Below are 15,423 nucleotides of genomic sequence, written 5' to 3' on the forward strand. Positions count from 1 at the left end.
CAATGGTACAAGCCTCATCCACTCGCCCCCCCCCCCCCCCACCCACTGTGGCACCAAACAAGCCCCACTCCTCTGATACCTTACCCAAATTACCTTTTAAAGTCTCCCACCTCCAGTGCCTTAATTCTACTAGCCATTACAAGGGCTCTTCTCGGCCCTTTCAAATATCACTTAGGAAGCAAAAAAATAAGCACTTCCTTCTTATAAGTATAATTCCAAAACACCACATGTCCAAGAAGGTTATGGACCTTCAGAATCAGCCAAGAATGGCTTGTAAAGCAGTTTATGGGCTCGCTGCTTTAATATTAACAAACCTGACCAAAGGAAAGCAGGTTACACTGGTTCAAATAGCGCATCTCTGCATCCTACTCAGTACTTACTTCTTCCGAGCATACAATATAAAACCAGAAGTAACAAACAAGACCATCTCTTGGGAATCACAAATCCTAAAGGTACTCCATTCTCACCAAATTAAATTTTGGACAAAAAACAACATTGACTTTTACATCTTGTTTTTGTGAGGAGGTTTTGGCCTCAAACTCTTTTAATGTTAAAAAATAGAATTATACAGTGATTTGCATGTTGCCAGTTATTCTCCACCAGCCTTTTGCGCATTTCGTGGCACATTATTAAAGCAGCTTAAAAAAAAATTGCAATGAAAATAAAAATAGATTTTCGTCAATTGTGGTCCCCTCTGTACAACGGCGGTCTAGGATTTGTAGTTGGACGTCAGCCACATCAATCCCTCATAGAGTCCTTCTCCGGTGGAAGCACAGGATGGCTGCACATACCAGTTTCGGTCTCTTATGCGGGTTAGGCCCAGTTTTTCCTGGATCTCATGAGGCTTCATTGCGTCTGGCAGGTCTTGCTTGTTGGCAAAGACTAGGATGATGGCGTCACGCATCTCTCGGTCATTGATGATGCGATGAAGCTCCTGGCGTGCCTCATCAATTCGGTCCAAGTCAGCACAGTCCACCACGAAAATCAGCCCTTGTGTGCCAGTGTAATAGTGCCGCCAAAGGGGCCGGATCTTATCCTGGCCACCAACATCCCAGACGTTGAACCGGACATTCTTGTAGGTCACGGTCTCCACATTGAAACCCACAGTAGGGATTGTGGTGACAGACTGACCGAGCTTCAGCTTGTAGAGGACAGTAGTTTTGCCAGCTGCGTCAAGACCGAGCATCAGAATACGCATCTCCTTGCTGCCAAAGACCTTGGACAGCATCTTCCCCATGATGACAAAGGTTCCATACAGTGCAGCTCTGAAAAGAGAAAGCATAATGATTCAGGAATGGCGTACCTCTAGCACAAACTTCATCACCTCAGAAATAAGCTACAGTTTCTCTTTGAAGAAGGCAACAGGAAGAATCCTTCAACAGCTTGGTTGCACACCCATCTTTCAAAATCAAGAGTTGATAATGCACTATGTCCAATATCACAATACCTTGTATTAATTCCACATTCACTTAATGATAATCATATTCAGACTGCTATCAATTACTACAGCTATGATAATACTTTAGTTCCTTTCTCTGGCAGAGGTGATGGGAAGGTACTCTATTATTAAGAAGGACAGTATTGTCCTGTATGTGAAATTTCTATTTTATTTTCTTTCTTTTCTGTAGCACTCAAGGTTCCAGATGATCGTTTATATTTTGGGTGTCTGTGTATGACATACAGAATGATCACAAGGCTCTTTATTATTGACAACCATAAGTAAGATTATAAACCACTTCAAAGATCGCCAAAATGTTGATAAAATTACAAGAATGGGCTCACCGTGTTTGAAATTAATACTTGCCAGATGAAAAATCGTTATTGCCAATCCCTTATGCAGGCTGCCATACCGGAATCAAAATAAATAAGAAAAAATGAAAATCGGAAAATTTTACAAATGCTAGTGTTCTTGAGATGCAGAAAAAACTACAGATTAAAGTAACAGGCAAAGCTGAAAGGGTAGTGAGTGAGGAATTGTCTACTATACCACTGGCCTTAAAAACGAAAAGTGGAGGAAGAAGTATAATTTTTAGAGATTCAAAACAAACATTTGTGAAGGAGCATGTTTAGGTGAAATGTTAAATATTTGTTGTCGTAGCCATCACAAGGTCAATGTAGGTAACATTTTTGCATGAACAAAAAGCGAAAAACGTGAATACATAAGAATTTCTTTTTTTTTTAATATCTTTTTTATTTTTCATGTTGCAGTTAATGAAAACCATACCTGATTAAAAAAATATATATATATCACAATAAAAATACAGCTAGCAGTTATAAAAGAATTGTAATTCAAATCACAGTTATGAACAATAGTGCAATGAATGAATGTGATGAGTGCACATGAAGCTATGGTAAAAGGAACTGAGTTCATATAACTTAGTGCCACAGTTGAAGCTGTGGTGCTTCTCATATGTATGTACCATCTATCAATACTCCTTCTCTTGTTGGCGGAACATATGCGAATCTATGGATATAAACTTAACAAATGTAATATTCAGGACTGTGTTTACGGGCTTTAGGACCGCTACAACAGACTACCTGCATGTCTGGATTCGTGGCTTTAAACGGCTTCCGTAACAGAAGTCTGCGGGCATCGAATAGCGCCGGGCACAAACACAACATGCGTGACTGATTCAAGTTCATTGTTACATAATCTGCATTTATCCTCTTTTGGTTGTTTTTGCCACTTCAGAATAAAGTCCAGTGTTGGCACTGTCCCAAACAGAGGGGACATAAACTTGCCTTTTGCATAGCAGTTTGTTTCCAGGTATGGTTGTGTCCCTGGTACTATGTAAGAATCTAACACCATCAATGCGTGGAGGCACTGTGCCATTGTGTTTTTATCCTCCATTCTGCTCCGGTTGCTGATGCTCACAGTTCTTTTGAATTATTTGCGGCCTACATTCTGGTTCCTTACTTACATATGTCCTCCGAACTTTCTTGTAGATACTGGGCAACATCCATCTTTACCAAGGTAATCATTTAAGGTGTTCCATTTAACATCAACGTATGGGGATTTGTAGCTCTTAGTATGTAACAAAGCTTAAAGAAATCACATTGCCTGGTCACGGTTTGTTCAAGAGGGCCAAATGCAATACGGTCCTGCGCCGGCGAGGTCGTTTCCGGCCGACAGGAGATGGATTTATAAATTCTAGTGCATCCAGCAGCTTTGCATCTGCGCACAGCATTATTTCACTTCCATATATGCGTGCCGGAGTGAGCTTTGCATGCATAATCTGGAGGATTGGGTCCAGGATGGGGCCCTACAGTTTTTTTGCTGAGGTTATGAAAGAGGCTTGAAGGGTATAGGCTTTGTTTTTAATTTTTTTTAAATTATTCATGATCGATTACTTAAAATTATTCCATGTAAGCGTCAAAGCTCAGCCATTTCCTGTAAAGCGTAAAAAAGGGTTTTAAAAAATTACATAGACCCTCTGTACGATAATTACATTAAGGGTTGCGGATCAGATGCAGTCTGTGGGTTTCCCCAGCCTGGCAGAAGAATGGGATGTATTGGCAGGGAGGCGCTGGTCAAGGGGTGCAGTGTGGTGTCCGAGCGGATCGCACTCTGTTTGTTCACTAAACAGTGCAGAGCAAATAGTGTCTGTGAATTTCGCCAGCCTGGTGAGGGTCTGTGGTGAATTGGTAGTGAAGCACAAATCCTAAACTTCTCTGCAGTGTCTGGTCCTGTTAGCCCAGCAAAGTGGAGCTACTAGACGATGTCGACCGCTGGCGGGTTTTGAGCAGCTGCACAAGAGGTGAAGCCCAACACTGCCAGGGGTGCCACTCTCCAGGGTGGGCAAGAAAAAGCTAAGGAAAGGAAACAAAACAAAAGGGCCACAAAAGTGAAAAGAGTGACATCTTGGTTAACCACCCAAACCCAGCCTCCGTCAGTAGCAAATGGACCCATCTAGCTGTATCCAATCTTCGACTCAAGGCCTGGCTCTAACCTCCTGACAGCCTCTGCGGCTGCGGGTCCCAACGCAAAAACTATTTCACCTCCACAGCTCACAAAGGCATGGCACGGTGCCGAATAACCAAGTTCGGTCCCTGGGAATATACCGCCCCCCTCGACAAGAATGAGGGAGGACACCAGTACCCAGATTGCACCTACTTGCGTGCACACACTGCCTCCATTCACTAGGGCGGAGGGAGGACACCGTTACCCAGGCAGCACTCACCTGTGAGTCCGGCACAAACGCCAGTGCAAGCACCATCCGGGGCCACAATCACACCTGTACCAACTCTCTTACAGCACTATGCCATTGTGATCCTACTCAAAACCCACCCCCAGTAGTGGAGGTTCTGGGCAAACAGTGCTCAACCCATGGAGTGAGTCATCACAATGAGGGGAGTCTAATAGTACTAACCCCTAGATAGCAGGTCCAAGGGCAATATGACATACTAAACAGGTGCAACATACTTCATTTACTAAAGCATATACCATCTCTGGCCCACATCCGGTCAGACGACCTTGCCTGGGTCAGTTTTGTGAGCTTCCTCAGCGATTCTCATGGTGAGTCGACAACAATAGGTCTCCACCAACAACCTCACCAGGCTGTCATACTCAAGGAAACACCTCAGTTGGCAGAATGGGGACCATCCCCCCAAACAGTGAAGTATCCGCATGTGCTCATTTCCCCCATTCAAAAAAAGGGAGTCCATTCTGTTCTAGGTGGAACACGCAGTAATCCTCAGGGGTATAAAAAACCTAGCTGAGCTCCAGCCTTCCAACACCTTTAGAATCACACGCACACATGACTACAGAGCGGTGAACCTCTGCAACTCCACAGCTGACATAGAACACAGGAACTTGGTTCCGCTCAACAGCTCTCCACTGAGGTATTCCTAACATCGCTAACAGGAGAACACAAGTCAAACATCCGGGAGGCAGGCTCCTGTTCACACTTAATTTCTTGGAACGTGGCTGGCCTCAAGGAACTCAAAGCTGACTCAGCCCCCGAATACCTTTTCAATGGTGACCTAATATACCTTCAGGAGACCTGGACCACCGAAACAACACCCCTTACAGGATACTACTAAATCCACACCCCAGCAAAAAAGTGCACCATCTTCTACCAGCCATCTGGCGTACGCTCCATCTTAATCAATCACATTAAAAAACATAGAGGCCCCTGAAATACATTTTAATTAGCCTGCAATCCAAGCGTTGCACATCAAAGGGATAAAGAGCAAACTCCAGTCTGACCAACTGCTGCTAATTAACCGCTACGTCAACCCTGCTCCACAACAGAAAAAAAACATGCTCTGAATTCTCTTGCATCCATAATTGAAGAACTACTAAATAAATATGTTTCTCACTCCCACATAATTGCTGGGGACTTCAATACCATGACTCTGGGTAAGCTCCTCAGACACTCCAGGTCCCCACAGAAGCCACACCCCTCCAGAGCCTCTCTGATAGTTAAAGACTTCTATCTGCCCAATCTTTAAAAGAAGCACAAAACCACAATGGCAACCTCTCCCAACCTATAGGAACATATCTACCATTAATGACATATTTGTCAGTGAATCCTTGCCTGTCAAGCTTTGTAACTTTGTAGACGACAGGGGGGAGAGCGATCAAAGGCCTCTGTGGGCTGTGATGCAGCTAGCTGTTAAAGCCTCTTTGCAACTATTGACAATGGGGGAACCAACTAGGGAAGAACGGAACAAGGCCCTTCTTAGAATCAAATGGTCAACAAATCTTGGTGCAATACTTGCGTAGGTCACAAAAAAAGCCAGCCTTCAAATCACCCAGCACCAACTACCCCACAGGAGCATTGGAAGGCTCTTGTTGTAGAATTTCAACAGGCACAGGGGAGAAGCTCTGGGATCCCCTCGAGACGGGACCTTCTCCCCAAAACATCTTCAAGATTCACTACAACAAAGGAGCTTCTTAAAAGTAAGCGCAACCTTCGAAGGGCCCTGAAGGCGCGAGGAAGAGCCAGCAAAATGAATCAAGGTCAACCAATCTCAGCCCTTAGAGCAGTTCATGTACTGACTGCCTGGCAACAAAGAACCCAAAAAATTGAAGCGGAATGGCTGAAGAGCTTCACTCTTCGAAAAGAGAAGAGCCACTCCCGCCTTTGGAAGTACATAAACAATCAAAGCAAATTAGCTCAGACTAAGGAGAATGGCGTGGCGGAATGGGTGTGGGTCAACTATGTTAAGCAGTTTTACACCAAAGATTTGGGCACAGCACCTACACCCTTCCATCGACCTCCTGCCCCAGCTTGCCCTATTCAGCAAGCCACTTCCATCTCAGAGGCCTTAGTAATAGATTACATCAAGGAAATGAGGAACAACAGTCCCAGGACCCGAACGGGATCCTCACCGATGTATTCAAAACTGCACCAGACTTCTTGGTGGGTTTGTTCACACCACTGTTTAACCACACTTTTGCCACAGGAGTATTGCCGCCCTCATGGAGAGGGTCTAGTCTCTTCCCAATCCATAAAAAGGGAGACCGCTTAAACCCGGCAAACTACCAGCTCTCTGCCCTATTAGATCTGGAAGCAAAAGTCTACGCCTGAATTTTATTGGAAGAGCTGGAAGCCTGGGCATCCGAGAACAGCATCCTCCCTTTCTTTAAATTTGGCTCCAAACCTGACAGCTCCACAATGGACAACCTCATAGTACTGGCATACCTGTCATGTCCAGCCACCATTCACAAGCAACTTCTGTTACTGTGCCGCCTTGTAGACTACAGTGAGTCTTTCGACCGGGTGGACCAAGGTAAACTATGGGAGAAATTCCTGCCCTGCTGCTTCAGGCCATTAAATCCCTATACCAGGGGACCTGGGTCCAGATAAAAAGAAGCCTCTTCCCAGCCACCACTAGAGTGCCCACCAAAAAGGGTCTCCAGCAAGGGTTTGTGTAGTTCCGCTTTTTTTTAGTCTCCTGGGTAAGGCACTGGAAGGTGTAAGTCTAATAACTTCAAGGCAGGACAAGGATGTGCCTCCCAATCCTCCAGTATGCAGAGGACATTGTAATTATGGATCAGTCCAGAGTGGGCTTACAGAAAGCGCTTAGCATGCTTCACAACTATAACCAAGCAAACAAACTGAGTGAACAAGGAGGAAGATCCAAATCGTTACTTTAGGCAATTATCAATGCAAGAAATTAGCCCAATTGCAACTAGGTGATCTAAAAATAGCAACAACCGTACAATATCATTATTTAGGTGTCTGGCTTACCGAAGGGGCCTCATCTAAAACACCTCAGAAGCAAGGGGCAGGTTATCCACAGCTTGAAATGCCTAAATTGCATTCTACATAACCAAACTTTGGAACCAATATTAAAAGTCCCTAGGGCAAAGCTGATTCCCAGCCCTAAACTATCGCCACTTAGCCTTCCCTGGCGCACTAGATACACCCCTCACAAATTTTCAAATATCAGCATATAAAAAATATTTTATGCTCCTCAGCAAGTCAGAAGAGCAAGACTGAGATTGGAGCTAGGCCTCGCAAGCCTGGATCTCCCCAGACCTTGAGCACAAATTAAAGCAACCTTCGAAGAGGAGCACCCCAACAACCCACCAGATCCCAGTGGCAGCCAGCTGTTTGAAAATCAAGACCACCAGTTTGCACAATAAGGACATACTGTTCCAAGAGCAGTGAATGGGCTGGTTCTGAAAACCTCAAATGAATGGGACACTGAAAGACTCCACCATAGAATTATCTTCGCGGCACTGGATACCTTCTATATTCAGGGGAAAGCCCAGCCCTACTTTGAGCAACACCTTCAGCCCAGTCATGAAGGAATATAAATCACATGAGGCTCGTTGCCCTGCCAATTGAGGACTTTAACCCAGCCTGGACACAGCATGATGAGGCAACCTTTTGCTGATTATGTTTTTAATGGCTTCTTTTTGCCGCTGGACGTTCCCTCTCCAGACTAGCCAAAAAAACTAAATATTTTTATTCTGGAACTCTATTGATGTAGCTACCATCCATCTGCCATGATCCAGGTTTTTTTAACCTTTTCCCAAAGATGATAATTTTTGTTTTTGACAAATTGACCTCCAGTTTATTTAGCCTACTGTATTCATTAAGCTCAGTGACCAGGCTCTACAGGCCCACTCTTGTTCGACTCAACATCACCAGTTAGTATCCATACATCAGGCTGGATAGTTATTTCTTCCCAGGCGTCGCAGGGTTTGCATTTACAATGTCCAATCATTCGGTGAGGTCAGAAATGTACTAGTTGAAAAGAAAAAGGCACCAAAATGCACCCCTGTTTTAAACCATCTGTGGTTTTGATTTTCCTTGTGAGGGAACTTTCATTTTCCAGTTGTATTCCTGACTACATATCTGTGAACAAGATTTCTACAGCTCGCAGAAGCTTTGATGGGAGCCCCCATAAGCGTAGTTTTCCCCACAACACCTTAATTGGGACCTGGTCAAAAGCTGTCTCAAAGTTAACAAAGCACATATGCATAGGTGAGTGCGTTTGGATGATACGATCTATGAGCATGGTGATTGCCATTGAATTTGATAAGCAGACTTGCTTTTGCCAGAATCCTGTTGGGTTCAGGGGAAGTATTCTTTTCTGATTGGCCCAGCTCTTGAGATCTTCTAACAGCAAGCCTGTGAAATATTTAGCTACAATGTCTATGAGAGCTATCAGCTGACTGGGCTACGATGAATCCCAACCTTCATTTAATTGAGTGAATTATTGATCCCCTCTGAGACTCAAAGTTCTTCTGTTTGAAGGATGTGCCTATATAGTGTTGGGAGCTTATGAGCCCATGAGTTTTCCCTAATCCCATATTAGTCTGTTCAGATTGATGGTGTGGCATTTAGCAGGGGGTTCTTTCTGAATAAAGCCTTTGGGGATCCCATTTGGGCCTGGAGCACAGACTGTCCGTGAATTTATAATTATCTTTTGGATATCAACACTAGTATGGTCCATTATTTCACTGGCACAATGATCTTGCAGGCTTAGCCTCAGGCCATTATATTCCTCTTCTATGGTGGAATCAGCGCTCATTGGAAACTCAATTTGGGGAGTAGCACAAAGGGTATCTGAGTTCCCACTGGGGCTGCTTGCAGTTGTCATCATAGTGTGTCTTGAGTTTTGGACTCGGAGAGGTTCCACCAATCAAAAACTGGTTTCTTAAATACCTCACCCATTCCCATTTGTTGATTTTTGCAGTGTTAGATTTAGGCAGCCTGTGCGGCCACAATTACACCATGTTCTTGCTTTTGCTGGCACATAGAAGGTTGGCCCAGTACTCAAAGATGGGATTTCTTAATATCACAAAGCTCCCTTTTCAGTATTTTCATATAGATTTCACTGCCACTTTTAGTTCTGTGTTCTGGGAGCAGATTTTTAACTGCCCTGGATGTTTAGAGTTTCTTGATACATTTCACTTCAGAGGAAATCCATTTTTCCCCTCGCACCGTTGAGGAGTAGCCACTGTTGAAAAGCTTCCTAGGATATTTCAATACAATATACTCTGTAAAATTCTCCCAGCTATTTATTGGGTCTTTATTTACTGTGTTGCTTGATAAGAATTCTGTACAACAGGCTAGGATTTCTGGCAGGTTTCTCTCATCCCATCTTAGACTCTTCAGAATGATAGTGTAAGATTCAGACAGAAGGGTATTTGACTCGTGAAGGATCGGCATCCTTTCATCAGCTTTCCGCACATTCTTTTTTTTTTTAAATTGTTGGATGTGACAAAAAAATAAAAAGGTGTTACTAGCCAATGTACAGTCTAAATGTGAAACACTCCTCAGCTATCCTGGTCTTAGATGGTGGAATATCACTTGAGACCATGATATTTAAGACCTTAATTCCAAATTAAGTCGAAAAGGCTTTTCTCTAGTTTACCTGTGCTCCTTTTGAGGTGGGGCCTCTTTGAGGATTACCCCAGGATTGCCCATCTCATAATGATCTGCTTCTTCTTGGATAGAAACAGCTTGAGGTTGGCCCCCTGTCAACACGGTATCTGCATCATTATAATCTGTTTTCAGGGCCATTAAAGTTTGGCATAGTTTTACTGGTTGCATACCTTTTCCCTTTAAACTGTGGTTAAGGTATATGTTTATAATAAGTAAAGATGTATTGTGTTCCGAGGTCCAGCCTCCCCAGAGCATTGCGAGGAACACAGGCTCCGTTATTGGGAGATGTGAAGTGAAAACATTTAGGCAGAAGCTTATACAACTAGATAGTCCATCCCTAGTGTGGTTGTGCTGCTTGACTGAGTGCCGGGCGGAGGTATTCAATTCATCCTGTTAGTGAAATTGAAAATTGCAACCATGTTTTTTGAAGAAATTTCTGATAGTATCTTACTAGATATTCATCATTAATTTTGTTGGGTAGATCCCCAAGATTCTACAAGCAGATACTTAGTTCCTTCACCACAGGTTCATTGTAATTCAATCGCTACTGGACTTCTGGAGTGAAGAAGTGAGCCAACTCCATTCTGAAGGATTGCAATCTGATTGCAGAGCTTTATACCCATTCACTTGTATATATGACCTCAAAAACAGAGATGTAATATGATTAAGGGTACTAGATGGTACTGATGTTGGCCCCACTGCAGGGCTCAGGACTGCTATTGGTTGGGACATTCCCCATAGAGATTGCTGACTGGATGGTGGGAGGGATATCATCTCCATTATCCAGAGAGTTTTATGTCCCAATTACTTATTGTGAATTTTTGTGAGTATACCAGCATGGCAAGTTGTTCTGTACTAGGTAACAATGGTGGGCTCTGGTGGCTGTATTCCACACAGACGGATAAACTCAATAGTAGTTATGACTCTGGTATAAATGCGTGTTAATCCTGGGACGTCGGCCATTAATTCTAGACTATTAGTATCGATAAACACATCCTGACTGCCCCTGGTTTGATATTCTGGGTACCATAGTAATTTGTTATGTTGGGGGCCTGCTTGGTCGCAATTATATCCATTTTCTCCTGCTGGCTCAATTTCCTCCCGAGACTGCTTCCCCTGAACTTCTGGGGACACTGGGGTGTGGACCGGTCTTGGGATTCTTATTTTAGCGTCCGCCATGTCTGGTTTAAGACCTTGGTAGACTTCCTCCTTTGGAGCACTTGCCAGCTGGGGTCTAAGGGGATAGTCTTTAAAGGCCACCCCGTCATCAGTTTGACATAAATTATGCAGAGACTGCTTGAGCCTGCTGCTTTGGCAGGCTGTTGCTAGATGTTTTTTGAGAGATTAATGATGCTGTCAGATCAAGTCTAACCTGAGTTTGTTGACGTCTGGAAATGGTTTCAGAGCGTTTTCCATCAGCGCTGGTGATTAATTCTGAACGTTGAAGATTTAGCATACCATTTCATTCAGCTGTATGGCTGATGACACAAAATCTGTTTTTCTACCTTTGCGGAGCTTTTTCCTCTCACTTTTATTTATGTGAGATGCCCCTTTATCAACTATCCAGGTGGGGTTTGTGGTGGTCCCACGGATGTGGGGCCTGACAGGCACGTTTGTCTGCATTGACAAGCAGTGCTCCAGCAGCCCTCCCCTCGCCAGTTTACTTCCTGCGTTTGCTCAGTCGTTATGTTTTCTTTCCTGCTCGATGGCCCCGGACATTTTTTGTCAGTGAGGTCATCTATATTTATGGTTGGAATGTTATCCAGTTCCTTAACTGGATGCACATCGTCAGTAACACATATTTTATTTATGCCTTGGTTTTGAGGAGTTTCACCAAGGGGCTGTTTCGGGTTGATGGAAGGAGAGTTAACTTCTCCAGTATAGGTGAGCATGAACAGCAATTTTCTGGTTTAATTGCTATTTGATGCCAGAACTCGGGTGACAAGTGTGTTAAGTTGCTTCAGCTTATCACCTAACTAATGCGACAATGACAGCAAGGGTGTTGACTAGGTTGACTTGAATGTCAATTTTTTCAGAGTGGTAGTTCACCTTGATAGGTTAAACCTGTTCTAAGGTATCATTGCCAAACGGAGAAACAAGTACAAAAAAAACCTCATTCTAAAAAAAGTGATTTGTAATAGAAAAGACATTAAAAAAATGTAATTGACCTTAGTTTTCTTGTACTAGGATCAAACACTTCAGTTTCCATGCACACCATAGAATACTGATGTGTCTCGTTCTCTGTACAGCACACACAGCAGCTGCTTCTACCATACATATCCTTTCATAAGAGATGGGTGGAACCAGCCACTTCCTTTACAAACTTTCTAAACTATGGCAAAATACAAAGTGCACCACACTTTCCCATATTTTATTTTCGCAACAATAGCATGCTAATGGCTGCCAGCCCTTATCCAAGTTTGATGTTATATCACACAATCTACGATGGATCTATGTTGGCAGTGAAGGGGAAATTCCACCACTTGGAACATTTCGTTCATTGGCTTTCAGTTAACCACAAAATTTTACCCTGCAGAAAATCTCTAGACAAAACTCTCTTCAGAAACACGCCTCGTGGGATTATAATGATTTGAAGAGTAAACATACACACCTCAAATCAAGATTCACCACCACTGCTTTCCCATGGCAAAACCTAGGCAAGTACCCAGTATGTTCTATTAGGCACAGTTCCGTCATATGTTGCAGAAGGGTTCATCCACTTGCAAATTCAGAGTTACATTAGTCTGGGAGAAGTGTGGGTCTCAATCACAACCTGCTCAGTTTAAATTTTAAAACAATAATTAGTGTCCCCGCACCTAGCACAAAAGATTATCCAAAGCATCGTTCATACATTGGCAACCCACATAATGCCCCAAACTCTTCCCTATATAGTGCCCTCATACCTATCTCAAAGTATACTTTCAAAGGTTCAACTAGTTGAACCACTCTAATGAGAATATTATGATTACCTGAAACCTGGGCAAATGAAGCACTTTTGCTCACCTGAGGTCCCAAAGAATCATTTTCCACAAATCTGACCACCAAGTAGTCAAAGTGCCAACCTACAGTTATGCTGTAAATCCATGTTATTGTATACCAGTCACCGCAACCTTACTCTTTGGGCCATTTACTTTTAGACTTTTTTTTCCTGACAATACTACACAAACGTTATGAGGAGGAAACGGAGAACATTTTCAGAGTGGCCAAGCAAAATATTGTGTGCACATAACAGCATTGGTACCTTCTTGTGGCAAATTATCAAGGAATGTACACCAGACTGTGCCACATAAGATGGTAACCATTTAAGTAAATTTACAAGCTCACCAGTAAACCTTTGCAGAATCCCCACATGCGGAGTTTGGAAAAAGTTAAGTATTTCAGGCTCCACATATTTTGCCCAAATAAGTCCCTGAAAAAGGTCTACAGACACAGCCACATTTACAAGTCCATGGGAGCCCTTTCTTTAGGGTAACTTACTTAGAAGTAACAGGAACATGTCAAAAACGCTGGTCAATTGCGCCGATTCAATCCTACTTGAAAAACAGATGTGACCTCCAAGTCACTTTAGCAGCCTTGAAAGCGATTTGATGGGACTTTCCCAAAAGGTTTTCCCACAAAATCTATGTGAGAAATTGGACAATAATTTGCTGGCAGATTACGGTTTCCATCAAAAAGGCACTTCTCTGGGAGTCAGCAGGGCATACAGCATTCAATAGTGCATAAACAAAATAACATAATAGGCCCAAAAATTGCGGATTAGATTTAATGGTCATCTGGTAGTGGATCTTTCCCAGAGTTGTTTCCTTTTTAACAAAAAATAAAAGAACAGTAATCTCACTTGGTTCTACAGGGGCTTCCTCATTTCTTGACAGTACCCTAACCTTCTACCTTTTCTGACGGGAAGTTTTTTCTGTATAATAAAAAGGAAAGAGAACTATCAACCACCAATGACCACACAAATCTTTGGTATTCATACCAGAAAATCCTAGACACTACGCAAAACCATTAATCTTCTTTTGCCCAAACACTTGCTTGGCTCTTCTTCATTAAGACTAGCTCTTGGTATATTATGCAGAAGATAACATGGAGGGTCGTACTGTCAACGCCATAAAATGCATTTTCAAACAAAGGCTTATTCAACTTTCTATTAGGTTCAGGGCATTCACTGTCAGCCCAAAAGTAAGGATACTTACTTTAGTATGTGTGCAGGCTAGTACTTTGTTCAACAGAGGCCTAAAGCTCTCCAGAATCATACAAAAGTATCTGTGATTTCATTCCTCAGTACAGCATTGACTCCAAGTGGTCTACGCCAATTAGAATTTTAATAGATCTGCTGCTCCGTATAAAATCGTAAGTTAAGGCAATGGAACAGATATAGTGAACAAAAGCATGAAAGAAGCCGTGTTAAGCTCAGCTCCAATTCAGTTGAGTTCAGAAATGTGCACCTGTATACCAGAAGTCAGACACAATTTGGATTTTTATTAGATTAAGAACAAACCCAATGTCTGGATCTTGCTGGGGGCACAGACCCACAGCTCCTTCCTTGTCCCATGATTCTCTTGTGAAAAAAAAGCACAAGGAAGTGGGGATTGAAGAAGAGGGACTAAGATCAATTCCAGCCCATCTCCTTCTAATCCTCACCTTCTGGATCGCTTCTTAGGTTAGTGCGGTGTGAGGAGGCAGGATGCTCCTCCCACCCTTTCAACCACTTCCCCATCACCAACAGAACACGCAATGCAAAGTCAATAGGTCTTGCCTCTGCAAGGTCTATTGGCCTTGATCATTTTTTTATTTAGTTAACGTGTAGAGTAAGGTATGGTATGGCCGATTACTGCAAAGTATGGTATTGTTTGATATTGTATCGCATGGTATGGCTTGTCACTGTATAGTATGGCATGGTCGTTTATCTATAGTATGATAAGGCATTGCCAGTTATTGTGTATGGTATGGCCTGTCATTCTTTAGTATGGTATGGCTTGCCACTGTATAGTGCGGAATAGTACTCTATGGCTTGACATTGTATTGTATGTACGGACTGTTATTGTACAGTATGGTATGGCCTATTATTTTATAGTAGGATTTGGTATGGGATGTGATTGTATAGTATGGTATATTACAGCCTGTGATTGTATAGAATGGTATGCACTCTCATTGTATAGTATCGTACAGTCTGTTACTCTATAGTATGGCATAACATGTTATTGTATGGTATGGTATGGTGTGGCCTGGCCTGGTATGGTATGGCCTCTCATTGTATAGTATGGCACATTATGGCCTGTCATTGTGAGGCATGGTATGTTATTGTACAGTATGGTATGATCCTTCATTTTAAAGCATATTATGGTATATGATATGATAGAGCATTTCGCTTTATAGTATGGTATAGTTTGGTATGTTATGACCTGTTACTGCATGGTATTGTATAGCACAAACTGCTTTCTGTGGATACAGCGTTAGCGCAGAGAAGACCACAGCACAGAAAAACATGCAGACACACAAGCTGCTTTGATGAAAAGGTAAAATCTACATGTGGAAAAGAAAGAAAATGCTTTCAAACATTAACGTTGCCTTA

At 42.8% G+C, this 15,423-nt stretch overlaps 1 protein-coding gene across 2 annotated transcripts in view; it reads right to left on the bottom strand.

Annotated features, from left to right (window-relative positions):
• Positions 1-509: 509 nt before the first annotated feature.
• Positions 510-15,423, bottom strand: part of LOC138259278 (ADP-ribosylation factor 6-like) — a 49,274-nt gene continuing 34,360 nt past the window's right edge. For both annotated transcript variants that reach the window (XM_069206895.1, XM_069206894.1), the window contains exon 2: positions 510-1,265. In XM_069206895.1, coding sequence (XP_069062996.1) covers positions 710-1,237 — 528 coding nt within the window. In that variant the 5' untranslated portion in view covers positions 1,238-1,265 and the 3' untranslated portion in view covers positions 510-709. The remainder of the gene's footprint in view (positions 1,266-15,423) is intronic.

Source organism: Pleurodeles waltl, chromosome 9 (assembly GCF_031143425.1).
Source record: "Pleurodeles waltl isolate 20211129_DDA chromosome 9, aPleWal1.hap1.20221129, whole genome shotgun sequence".
NCBI lineage: Eukaryota > Metazoa > Chordata > Amphibia > Caudata > Salamandridae > Pleurodeles > Pleurodeles waltl.